Genomic DNA, 13674 nt, shown 5'->3' on the forward strand with positions numbered 1-13674 from the left:
CTTCCTTCTTACATCCAGCACTTTCCTGCCGCCTGAATTCTTTCCTCCACAGGCTTCTCAGTGTACTTAGTTCGGAATTTTGCGGTTGTATGCGCATCTAGTGTTTTCTTTATTATGTCTGTGTAAATATTGTTGACTGATGAACATAGGCTATACCGCTTTGTTTTCCTCATTTTTATTTACTTGGTTTTCTTCAAAAGCTGAAGCCTTCTCACACTTTGCAGCAGCTCTGTGAAACACCTTCCTGTTTCTCCACATGAGGAAAAGGGTCTAGATAATCTGGCCTTAGATTATCTGCCCAGTTTCTGACCCTTCCATCTTCTCCGTTTCGGACCAGTGTCTGCTCTGCGACGGAATCTTTATTTTTGATCCCGTGTATTCAGTTTTGTTTTGCTGGAACATGTTCCAGTTGAATTTACTTTGTTTTTGAAAGATTGCCTGGATAGTTAATGAAAGAAAAACAAAAACCCTTCTATTGGGTATTTTTCCTGGGCATAAAATTCTGGACTAGAAGTCATTTTCTGTTCAGTCCATGAGAGTTTGCAGGACTCCATTTCTAGGCTTAATGTCAGTAAACCAGTGACTGTCCTCATTTCTAGTCCTTACCCTGTAGGCCTACTGTTTTCTCCCAGTGGATTATTTTAGTTCTTTACCTCTGGAATTATCAGACTTCACAAAGGTGTTCGATGGGTTTGTCATTCAAAGTTCGTGCGTGCTCTATTGGCCCATGCCAGCCAGAAGCTCATCTCTGTCCATTCTGGGAATTTTTTTTTTCTCCTGTTCTTTCTTTGGACCTCCCCGGCTCATAGTCTGATCTCAGTTTTTTCCCCTGTAATTTCTATCTCTGTTTCTCCCACTTTCAAAAATATTTTTCACCTTTTTAATAAAACTTCAGCTTCTGGTTCTAATATCTGAAAGCTCTTCCCTATCCGTATCTGGTTTGACAGATGCAGATGCATCTTGTTATCTCTCTAAAGATAGATTTAGTTATTTTTTCTTTGCCATATCATGCCTTTATTTCCTCCGAGTTCCTTTTTCTTTGTTTTAGTCCCTGTCATGACTTTCTTCAAATGTCAGGCAATTCTTATGCTCTATATTTAAAAAGTTAAGATAAAAAGCTCTTTGGAATCTCTGTGGGGAGACAGTTCATGGCCCGGCAGGCCAGCCGACTGCACCAGGGATTCCTAAATGTCAGCCTGTCAGACTCTTTCTGGGTTGCTTCAGTTTCTTCAGACTGGGATCCTCTGATCTCCGCTGGAAGGGGTCGGGATTCATCAGTGTGCTAGTGTTCTGGGGCAGAATGAGGGTGGAGAGGGGAGCTCACCAAGCAGTCAAGCTTTCAGTCTCTGTTTTCACCCCAGACTTCCCCCCTGCACGCCTCTGTGCTGCACTGTCTCTAATTTAGCTTCTCCAGAGACTGTACGCACAACCTCTCCCCCTTCTCTCTCTCAGGCCAGGGGTTAGGGGAGAAGTAGTCATCTCTGCACCCATTCCCTGGGAAGTAATCTGACACTTTTGTCTTTTCTGTTCCCCACTTTTTAAAACAGTCTCCACTTAGTCCCTTGCCTTATCCCAGCCTAAGGACCTTGATCTTCCAGTTCTTAGAACTTCCTTGGGTCAGTTGCTTTGCTTGTCTTTGGTGTCTCTCTCCACAGTCACATGACCTAAGTCACCTTAGCACAGAAACAGATCATTTATCATTTTACAATTTACTTTCTGCTGTGTATTTTGTGACTAGGAGTCAGAAATATCTCCTAGTTTCATTAAAAAAAAAAAAAAAGTGTGTTTTTTTCTTTCCTTCTTATTTTGAAATGATTTTTAAGAGCAAGACAAGTAGGCGCGGCCAGGTGGTTCAGTCAGTCAAGCACCGGACTCTTGATTTCGGCTCAGGTCATCTCAGGGTCATGGGATTGGGCCGCAAGTCAGGCTTCACGCTCAGCACAGAGTCTGCTTGAGATCCTCTCTGTCTTCTGCCCTGCTCATACTCTTGCTCTCTAAATAATCTTTTTTAAAGGAAGAGGGTAGAAGGCCTTTATTTCACCAACTTGATTTAGTACATTTGTCTTAAGAGATTTCTATATGACCTTGAATTTATAAAGATTTGGCTTTAAGTTAATGATATGATTTTTTTTCCTGTATTAATTCAGAATTAACATTAGTCATTTAATCAGTCAATATTTCTATTCTTATTCTGAAATTGAATTTATTGCAGTATTAATCTGAGTCTCTTGAGTTATGGTAATTTAATCTATAATGCCTGTGACATAAAGTCTGTATTCTAAGGGTTAAATTATAATATTTTCCTCCATGAAAATGGGAAAGTTTCAGATTTGACTACGGAATCATGTAGCTGCCTTCCTTTAAATGGAAAACCTTATTAAAGGTATAATTGGCTTTGATTTAAAAATATTTCATAGTATATATTTCTGTATTTAGATCAGTTTTTATAAGCATGGAGTAGATGTAGGAAACAACTAAGTCAGACATTTCTTTTCAAGAGATTGAAAATATACAAGTAATTTGATAACTGGAAGTTTTAAAGTTAATACCCATATCAAGCATATCAATATATTTTTGAAAATACTATTGGTCAATTGTTAACTCTGGCTGAAAATAAGAGTTTTGTTTGTCTCTAGAGAACAGTAATAAAAAGGCTGGTATTTATGGCCAGTTAGACACACATTTCCCTTTCACTCCTTCTAAAATCATTCTAAAGTAAAATCCTGTGTATTCAAAGTGGAAAACGTAAAGCAAAGAAACAAGGCTGGAGTTTCTGGAAGAGACCAATTAGACTAAAGGGCCCCAGAGAAGGTGAGAGCAAATTTGGCACGCAGAATCACAGAAAGGACTTTGGGTTTAGAATTAGTGACAAATAGGACTAAGTGAGGGTAATTCAAGACATCATAGATAAAGCTGTCACTCCCTGTGTTCATTGCCATGCACAGAGTACAGGTGCAGCAAGCATTTCTACTCAAAGGGAAATCTCTTTTCTTAAGAAAACTGAACAAACCAAATTGGAGAGCCAAGAAACTTGGCTTGGAAACTCTATTGTTGATCTCAGAGGAAAGACTTTGGAGGAGCAGAAGCCCCACAGCTATCTCCCTCCCTTCTCACTCTTAAATGAAATCGCAGATCTGTGTGTCAAGTCCCAGCCTGGCCCACAAGGAGCTTCCAGTAAGATTCCCCACTCAGAACTGGCAGTAAAAATGTCTTCTGTTTTCACAAAAGCAGAGGGAACACAACACTGGCCACTCAAGCCTCCTTAAATATAACTGATAATTAGGGAGCACCAGGTAAATGAGGTGAACCAACAGAAAGTAAAAGACCAAGACAAATAGAAAAATTAGCACCAGAGGAAACAATTTAGGGAAAAGAACTTTAAAAGAGACTTGATATACTAAAGGCTGAGATGTTACATCCATAAAATATGAATATTACAAGAATATTACAAGAAAAAGATCATAAGAGTTCCTTAATGATTAAAAATAAATGTCTGTGTTTATAAAACAATACCACCATTGGAGGAAGTGAGGGAATCAACACATTCAATACGGAGATACATATTTTCCCCCTCTACCACCTATCATTGGGCACGTAATAGTAGACGCAGCAATTTTTATACAAATATTCTAGTGAATAAAGGGCTGACAGTTCTGTCAACATTCTGCAGCTCCTGGTAAATGAAGAGGTCTAAGCAATGGGCATCCATGGCTGCCTCCCGTCACAAAAATACAGCCAGATACTGTGTGCCTCTCTAAGTAGAAAAAGAAGAAAAAACTCCCCACCTGAATCTGGTCAAGATTCTAGATGGTAATGTAGATATCCTGTAAGAAATACAGAAGGCAAAATTTCCTTCAGGTTGACCTGACCAGGAGCATGGTGGAGGAGGAGGATCCTGCCTCCTCCCGCAGACACTCCCGGGCAATGACAGTATGTAATGCAGTTCTTTCCGAGAATGACCTGATCTGCAGAACAACTCTTCCGTACTGTGAAGGAAAAGCCACACTGAGAAGGGTGAGGAGGAGCAGAGACAAGGCAGGGAACCAAATATGTGGTATGTCAGCTCACAACCAGGAGGGGACAGCACAGGTGTAGAGGTCCTCCCTGAGGAGAAGGGGATCAAGCCCCACATCAGGTGCCCCCTTGCCTCCTGACTGCCCTGGGGGTCTGCACCAGGAAGACAGGCCCTCATCGTGTTTGGCTTGGATAACCAGCAGGACTCTACTTCAGCAGAGCCAGGGCGCTGTGGAAACTGAGACTTGACTCATAAGGACCAGCACACTAGTATCACTCACTCCAGGATCCAGCAGAGAGACAGTGGTTTAAAAAGTACCTGGGTTGTACAGGAAGGAGATTTATTGGCTCATTTTAGGGTGGCTGCTGGAGGGGCAGGGATCTACAGAAAAATCTCTTGGGACTGGGAGTGCTAGCAGGTGCCGTCTCCCACCTAGCTGCCCTGATGCTGACAAGAGCCAGTTCTGACACTCTACCAACTATCTTGATAGCACTGTTCACCCTGCCTTGCATTCTCTGTCAGACCCACTCCACCCAACCTGCCAGGTTAGGCAGGTTCCCTTCCAAAGTGGCTCTTGCCCAGCAACACCCAGTGGTCACCTTGTTTGGGACTAGTGAACCCACAAAGCAACTACTGCCCCCACCCAGCATGTCTGTAGTGACTTCAGGAGGGCCTCTTAGCCAGCTGGGCTTGGGGACAGCCCTGCCCACCAGCACACTCACAGCAGCTACTATACACAGCAGGAGGCCATAAGCAGCCTACAACATGGGACCCTCCTGGAGTGCTTGGTTCTGATGACCATGGGGGATGTTAAACTGCTTAGCCCCACAGGATACTTCCTACACAAGGCCACTGCTTACAAGGCCAGCAGATATAACTTATGTAATACAAAGAAAAAAAAAAATCACAAAATGAGAAGACAAATTTATTCCAAATGAAAGAACAAGACAAAACCTCACAAATAGAACTAAACAAAACCAAGACAAGCAATCTACCTGATAAAGAGTTCAAAGTAATGGTCGTAAAGATGCTCAGTGAACTTTAAAGGAGTGGATGAAATCAGAAAAAGAGAAAATAACCAATTAGAGATAAAGAATACAATAACTGAAGTAAAAAATAACAACAGATTAGAGGATACAGCAGAATAGATCGGTGACTTGGAAGAATAGTAGTGGAAACCATCCAAGCTGAACAGAAAAGGAAATTTTTTTAAAAGATTTTATTTATTTATTTGACAGACAGAGATCACAAGTAAGCAGAGAGGCAGGCAGAGAGAGAGGAGGAAGCAGGCTCCCCGCCGAGCAGAGAGCCCAATGTGGGGCTCGATCCCAGGACCCTGAGACCATGCATGATCTGAGCCGAAGGCAGAGGCTTTAACCCACTGAGCCACCCAGGTGCCCCAGAAAGGGACATTTTAAAAATGAGAATAGATTAAGAAACCTCTAGGACAACATCAAGTGTGCTAACATTCGCATTATAGAAGTCCTAGAAGGAGAAGAGGGGGGCAGAAAATCTGAAGAAACTTTTCCTAACCTGTGGGAGAAATAGATGTAAATAGATGTCCAGGAAGCACCCAAACAAGATGAACCCAATGAAGTCTACACCAAGACACATAATAAAAAGGTGAAAAATTGAAGAGTCTTTAAAGCAGTAAAAGAAAAGAAACTAATTATATACAAAAGGGAACCCCCCTAATGCTATCCGCTGATTTTTTTCTTTTTTTAGCTAAAACTTTGCTGGCCAGAAGGGAGGGGTGTGATGATACATTCAAAGCGCTGAAAGGAAAAAGCCTACAATGAAGAATACTGTGCCTGGCAAGGTTCTCATTTAGAATTCAAAGAGAGAGAGGGTTTTTTAACCTGGAAAGGGAACGATGCAGTGTTTTTAGAATGTGTTCAAACTTAAAAAAGAACATCAGCTCAAAACAGACTGCTGTAAACACAGGGTGTTGTATATGAACCTCACGGTAACCATAAACTGAAAACCTATAATAGATACACAAAAAGTAAAGAGAAAGGAATCCAGGCATAACATTAAAGAAAGCCATCAGACCACTAGGGCAGAGAGAATATTAGAAAGAAGAACTACAAAAGCAACCAGGAAACAATTTCCTATCAGTAATTACGTTAAACGTAAATGGATTAAATATTCCAGTCACAAAGCGTGGGATGACAATCTTTAAGGAAACAAACGAACAAAAAAACTTCTATATGCTGTTTATGAGAGAATCACTTCAGGTCTAAAGATACACGCAGACTGAAGGTATGAGGAAAAGGATAGTCTATGTGAACAAAAGTGGCAACAGCAGCAACAAAAGCTGCAGTAGCAATGCTTAAATGATACAGTCTTCGTTTTGAAGTATGCTGTAACAAGAGACAAGGGCATTGCATAATGATAAAGGGATCCAACAAGGAGATACAATAATTATAGATATCTGCACTCAAGATAGCATCTAAATATACAGAGTTCATTAACAGACATAAAGGGACAAACTGATAGTAGTACAGTTATTACTAGATACCTAGATCAGTGGAACAGAATACAGAGCCCAGATACAAATCCAGATGAACACAGATGAAATCAAGACTGGGAAACTCTTCAGGGCAAACAACTGGGTTTCTCCAACAATTTTTTAAAGAAAAAAGAGATTCGGGGCACCTGAGTAGCTCAGTAAGCCTCTGCCTTTGGCTCAAGTCATGATCTCAGGGTCCTGGGATTGAGCCCCGCATTGGGCTCTCTGCTCCTTGGGGAGCCTGCTTCCCCCTCTCTCTCTGCCTGCCTCTCTGCCTGCTTGTGATCTCTCCGTCAAATAAATAAAATCTTAAAAAAAAAAAAAAAAAGGAAAAAGTTATTCAGGAAAACTTAAGAGGTTAAGAGATTTAGAACATTGACCAGTTGCAATATGTGGCCCTCATTTGGATCCTGAGCCACACAAACTCAAAGAATGTCTCAGGGCACTGAGACAATTTGAATATTGGATAGATGATAAAATAGGGTTTTCTTAGACATGCTTAATAGTATTGTGGTTTTATTAAAAGAAAACTTCATGCTTAGAGTTACATGCTGAAATATTTTCTGAAATAAATGCTAGTATGTTGAAACTATACATTTTGAATTTCCTTCAAGATAATACAGGAGAGGTTTGGGATGAGTTGATGGGATAGTTTCAGCCAGGAATTGATAATAGATCGGGGCCGAGTAATGAGTACATGGGGGTTCTGTATTCTAGTTTTACGTATATTTTAATCTCTCATAATAAAAGCTTAAATATATGCTAAAATTTAACTAAAACATAAGGACAGTGTTAATCATCACATTATATAGCAAGCCATCCTAAAACTCACTGGCATATTATAGTAAGCATTTTTTCATAGTTCTGGGTCTTAGGATCAGCTGAGGGTTGACTGACTGATAGGAAGATCTCTTGGCCACAGGCCCATGTTGAATTCAGATCGGAGCTGGGTTTTCATTCTGGGTGCCCAGGCGAGGAGGTAACGGCTAGTTAGTGCATGCTACTCATAGAAGTGCCATCAAAATTTTAAAGAGTGAGTTTCCAAGCCTCTAACCCTGTCATCCAGTCAAAGCAAGTCTTGAGGCCATGACCAGATTCAAGCTTCTCCTTCCTACTATGAAACCGTGGCAACGGTGCAGATACATTTCTATGAAAGGAAAGTGAAGAACTGGGACCAATATTCTAGTCTGTTTCACGGTCTGAAAGTGAAAGTTAAGGAAATAAAAGTTAATTTCCCAGGAAAGGGTAAAAGAAGCAGGGCTTTAGCAGATCCGTTCAGGAGTTGTAAAACTGACGAATAAAAGTCCCAGAAAGAGATGAGAAAACAAAAGGGGAAAATTCCTTTTCCCATAATTTTTTTCCCAGAGTTGGGGAGAGGGGTCTAAATTGGATGGGTTTTAACTCCCCTAAGTGAATGAAAAAGTCTCATGTAAGTTTCAGAACGTCAAGAGTAATGGAAGATCTTGTTTCCGTATGTGGGGAGAAGGACATTTCCTAACGAGGTTTTCATTTTCATGCCTTGTTAAATACTCTTAGTTCTGTGACTGTGATTTTCATCATTTGTGAGGATTCTATTGCTGATTAGTGAAACATTAACTTTGATTCCTTCCTAGCAGTAGTTGCAAAACTGGTCATACCTTCCAACTCCGCATTTGAGCCTGAGTTATGCAAATTACCCAGGGAAGCAAACGAATTTTTACACAGACTGACTCAGAAAGTTAATGGACAGTCAGCTGATAAACACAAAAAATTGCATCCTATTAAAGGCAGTGTGTGGTTGGAATAGATCTTAATCTAGATCCTGTAAGCATGGAAATGTGTATAGTGCTATTGTAGCCAACCAGAGTTTTGTTTGTGGACTTTAGGTGTTATAATCTGTTTTAGATAAGTTTGTTAATTTGAAAAAAAAACTTTACCAAATACATTAATTTTCTTTTAAGCTCACTGAAAACCGAGGCTAATTTGGAAGTTCTGAAGTCAATACCTAGTGAAAAATTAATGATTGAAACTGGTAAGTTTATGCTTTTAGAACTTTTTCATATCATACCATATCAAAACAGAGCTAGACAGGGGCACCTGGGTGACTCAGTGGGCTAAAGCCTCTGCCTTCGGCTCAGGTCATGATCCCAGGGTCCTGGGATAGAGCCCCACATCGGGCTCTCTGCTCTGTGGGGAGCCTGCTTCCTCCTCTCTCTGCCTGCCTCTCTGCCTACTTGTAATCTCTGTCCAATAAATAAATAAAATATTTAAAAAAAACAGAGCTATACAAAAGTTAAATATTTTAAAACAGTTAATTCATAGCCTCAAAAACTGTACTTTGCAGAAAACCTTTGGGGCTTTTCATCAATTGATAGAAAAGTATTTTTGCAAGCAAGATTTTCAATTTTAGAAGTTTGATTAAGCCTAAACACTTAAAAAAGGAATATTAAATATGTAACTAAGGAGGTTGTAATTATGTGTATTTTATTAAACAAGTAGTTTTAATGAAGTACCCCACTTGGGGTTTCACAAACTTCGGAATTTTTTTTATAGCATTGTCTGTAATGGTGTAATTTTACAGTACTTTCACATAAAGAATTTAAATCAAACTGGTTTAGTCAAGGAATTTTAGAAATCTGTTCCCTCTTAATAAAAATTAGAAGCTAAACATTTTACCTAACTCAAGGCTTTACTTACATATATGGGCATTTTTAGTAAAGTCAAGCCTAACCATCAGGTTTATTTCCTTGGAGAGTCATGACAATGAAAAGATCTTATTGAAAGTACAATGCTTATAAAATGTGTGAATTCTTGTTTATTAAAGAGGTAAGTGAATAATCCCAGGATTTTTTTTTTTTCTTTTTTAAGATTTTATTTAGTTGAGAGAGAGAACACAAGCAGGGAGGAGGGTCAGAGGGAGAAGCAGACTCCCTTAACTGAGCAGGGAGCCTGATGTGAGGCTGGATCCCAAGACCCCAGGACCATGACCTGGGCTGAAGGCAAATGCTTAACCAACTGAGCCATCAGGTGCCCCAGTCCCAGTATTTAAAGCCATTCTTTCACATTCAGTAGAGGCAAATAGAAGCATAACCTAAATGTTTCCAGGTTAAAATTTGTATTTCTTCTGACTTTCTTTTTTTTAAAGTATGCCACACACCAACAGTAATATTAGCAGAAAAATATATTATGAAAGTGAGTCTTAAAAAGCTTTAAAAAATTTTAAAAGGCATTTTAAAGCTTGTACAGTTCAAGATTTAATCTTGTGCTTAGAATTGTTTTTGCTTTTTACCATTTTTAAGCCAAATCATGACTTAAACATTTTAGAATTTACATATTTGTTTGATAATGTTTATTAAGAGACCAATGATTTCAAAGATAAACCTCATTAAGACACTTCTTTGCTTAACTAGACGCACCTTGGTGTGGAGTGAAAAGTACACATGCCGGATCAAAATACATAAAAACTTCATTTCCTACCAAAAAGAAGTGGGAAAATGGGCACTGCTTAAAAGACAGGAATGAACCCTGCCATATAATGTAAGTATTTGGTTTTCACGGTCTTCAGAATATTCAAGTCAACCACCAAATGCCATTTGCAAAATGAACTCAAGGGACTGAGGTAAAGTCGGTGACATCCAAATGAAGTTAAGATCAAAAGCCACCAATTTAATGCAGCGATGTGGAAGGCTCTGCACCCGGATTGCTCTACTGAGGCTTCTCTCTCCCCATCTCCTCTCAGTTCATTACGAGTGGTTTATTACAGGAGTGAAAACTTCAGGCAATCTTGGTCATTTGTCATTTTGTAGGAAAGGGGAAAGATTCTCATGCAGCTTCCTTGCTTATGATTATACAAATGCACTCTCAGCAGGAGACCTTTTTATATATTTTAAACGATTTGACAACCTGAAAAAACTTAAGTATTAACACATTTCTTGAAGCCTCTGAACAAGGAGGTCAGGTTATAGAAAGATTTCCTTTTTCTAACCCAAAAAGGGGGGGGGCAAGCAGCAATTCAGTATGTTTTTAATTATAATATATCTAGTGCGTGGAGAGAGGGGCTGTTGTTGAGGAGCTGTAGACTTGTAACTTACAGGGTGAGTTCTTGTCCTGTTCACGCACTCCTCATCCAGTTTCTGTTTGCATAAGCAGATGATTTAAATCGCAATTCTATCAGTCTCTTGTGGTTTACCAGTTCAGGCAATTGAACAGTTACTTTCAGATTATAATAATTCCTTCCATATGCATTTTAGTCGTTTTTAACCGATAAGAGTATCAGGTAAGCCAGCTCTAAAATTCAGCAGGCAGAGAACTGAAGATTTATTCTATAAAAATAATACTGGAAAGATTTTCCTTTATTAACATGCTGGTGTTGGCAAAGATTTTAAAGCTAAATGTTTTAAAACCCATAGGCTGAGGAATATATTTAAGTTCTGATTAGTAAAGAATCACTTGTACCTTTTGTGACATGTAGGTAGTTGCAAATTCAGTCAGAAGACAGAAGACAATAATTACTGAATCATTCTTTATAGAGATTTAATAGGACACTAGAGACAAGAAACGTATTTTTCTAGTAGCCACTCAGGGGAAGTATTTGCCAACAGTGTATCCAAGTCAGTTTTCTGTACTGCCTTAATGTTCAGTACAGTATAGCTCTTGACTCTAGTGACATTTGCAAAACAAACTTCTAAGGGTCTTCCAGTGCAGACTGGTGAGTCTCATCTGCAGTCATGACTACAGCTGAGGCGGCGGGAGCTCGGGAAAGCCGGAACAGACAGACAGTTTTTAAGTCACATTTCAGAACACACATGCCTCTAGTCTAATGCTAATTACTAATTCCTACTTACAAAGTCATCTTTATCAAGCCCATCTATTAACAATTTTATGTTTTAATTATTTTTATAGAGATCTTTCCTCCCTTTTTAATTTTAAATTCCCTAAAACACATTTTGACCAGCTTCATTACTGAGGCTACCTGGAAGAATCAGGACATTCCCTGCCCTGCATCCACCCACCAGATGACTCAGTACCTTGTGCCAGGGATCTTTGCCCTCCTGGAGCCAATAAGCAGAAAGTATAATCCAAGAGGCTCGTGGCATTACAGAAGTATGAACATATGACGAGGACCCTAGGACGGCAGCTGCCTGCCTTAAGGAGAAATAGCTTAACTAAGGTGACACTTCACCTGGTCATGGGGTACAAATGGGCCTTGGGTCAGACCAAGACAAACACCCTGAGCAAAGGCAGACTGGCAGGAGGGCTTGCTGCTCTGGGGGAAACCAAGAGTTTAGTGTGGCGGAAAGTAGGATGCGTGGGTGAGTTTAAGCGTAGGAAGGCAGGGTGAGGCCGGACTGGTGAGGGCTCTTGTATACCAACCTTAGCAGTGCACATTTCATCAGGACCCAAAAAAGGCTTTTAAGCAGGGAAGGGGCAGTTCTTTTTCTTTTTTTTTTAAGCTGTAATGTATCAGCATAGAAAAAGGACTGAAAGGGAGATGGGTGGCAGGAATCCTACGGATTTCACACAGTATTATGCAGGTAAGTTCCAGCTGAATAGTTAAGAGGAGAATTCTGTAGTTTACTAAGAGAACTGGGCCTTTAGTGTCCATTTAAATGCTAATGTATTTGCTTTTAGCACATTTTGACTCAGATAAAAATTTAGTCTATATTAGTAAGTGTGGCTGTTGCATTACAATGATATAATTAAAAGATTCCAGTTAATCCCTAATTCCTTTATGTGCTCATTTTTAAGAAACTCATACCAGGGAGAGAAATCTTAAGGAATACTTAAATGTTCACTTTGGACTTAAGATCTTTCTAATTCATGTATAAAAACCTTATCTATAGTATTGCTAGAGAACAGTACTACTGATTATTCGAGGAACAGAAACTGAAAGATCTGACATCTGGGCTAGTCTCGCTCTTGCAGGGAGGAAGTACAGGAAGAGCCAGCATCTCTCCTCCCCCCACCCCGATAACCATACACTGTTCCAAGTAAATAACTTCTCACTTCCTTTGCTGTCATTGTGCTGGTCATGCTGCAGCAAATTCCTGCTGCTTCTGGAACTAAATCTCTTAGCAGTAGCTTTCGGACTTGGCTGTACCCGCGATACCGCAGACTGTATGACTCAGCACCCATGTACATATATAAACCCCAAACAGAAATGCAACAGTACTTCCCTTACTAAGTGCAACGTACTTTTCCTTTTCTTAAAATTTTCTGAAAGCTCATCATGACCCATTAATGAATCCATAAAGACCCACAGTTTAAAAGAACTCTTCATTTTCACTGGGTTAGTTCCGTTAGTTGTGGTTGACATAATATGGGCTGGTTTTCAAATTTATTTGAACCTGGACCTTGGTTCTAGTTATATGCAAGGCTGCCCCAGAAATTTGTCTCAAATTATTTTAAATATAAGTTAAACTTTTCTGTTCATAGTGCCAAAAACCTTGTACCTGTAAAACTTACTATGTTAAAAGTGCTAGAACCATGGTTTCCTTTATGTGGAAACGAATACCTTTAAAACTGAGCTTATACTTGGAAATTAACCATTTTGTTTTGTTTTCTTTTAGTCAAATACTGGAGATAATGTCAGCAGTAAGAGAGCAGGATCCATTGGAATTAGCCAATACACTATATAACAACACCATTAAATTATTTTTTCCTGACATGTAATTGGTATGTTCTTTCCATTTCCCATCAATAATGTAAAATTTTATGATACAACTTACTGAAAGATTGAATAAAGGAAGTCTCTGGAAGTTGTCTGAAGAGGACTCCGTATTACTGCATACTGTCCTCCCCTCATTTTTATTCATCAAGTCAGATCAGAACTTTAATATCAGTTAAAGTCTTAGTTTACAACAATGAAAACTCCGAAATATTTCATTTTGTAATCTCTTCAAAAGTCTGAAAGGACAATTTTATGTCAACCCTGTAAACAGAATGGCCAACAAATATACTGGTTTTATTTACATCAAAATTAAACAGCACATTCTGGTTTTTATATCAGAATTTAGTTGATACCAAAGTTTAGTTGATAAAAGCCTGTTTCTCAACTCTTACACAGTCTCTGAATAATGACTTTTGAACCCAGCTCAACCACTACATCCAAATTTCAAAAAAAGCCTCTCTTCTGGAAGCCTGTTTTCCCCTTCGTTTTAAAATACTC

General features: G+C 39.3%; 1 protein-coding gene across 4 annotated transcripts in view; it reads left to right on the forward strand.

Annotated features, from left to right (window-relative positions):
* Nucleotides 1-13674, forward strand: part of TATDN1 (TatD DNase domain containing 1) — a 46568-nt gene that overhangs the window by 27572 nt on the left and 5322 nt on the right. For 3 of the 4 annotated variants that reach the window (XM_044244982.1, XM_044244980.1, XM_044244983.1), the window contains 3 exons: nt 8468-8538; nt 9917-10043; nt 13076-13264. In XM_044244982.1, coding sequence (XP_044100917.1) covers nt 8468-8538; nt 9917-10043; nt 13076-13178 — 301 coding nt within the window. In that variant the 3' untranslated portion in view covers nt 13179-13264. Of the gene's footprint in view, nt 1-8467; nt 8539-9916; nt 10044-13075; nt 13265-13674 lie in introns of those variants that run through there. The other variant, XM_044244981.1, reaches the window with a different exon arrangement.

The sequence above is a fragment of the Neovison vison genome, chromosome 4 (assembly GCF_020171115.1).
Source record: "Neovison vison isolate M4711 chromosome 4, ASM_NN_V1, whole genome shotgun sequence".
NCBI lineage: Eukaryota > Metazoa > Chordata > Mammalia > Carnivora > Mustelidae > Neogale > Neogale vison.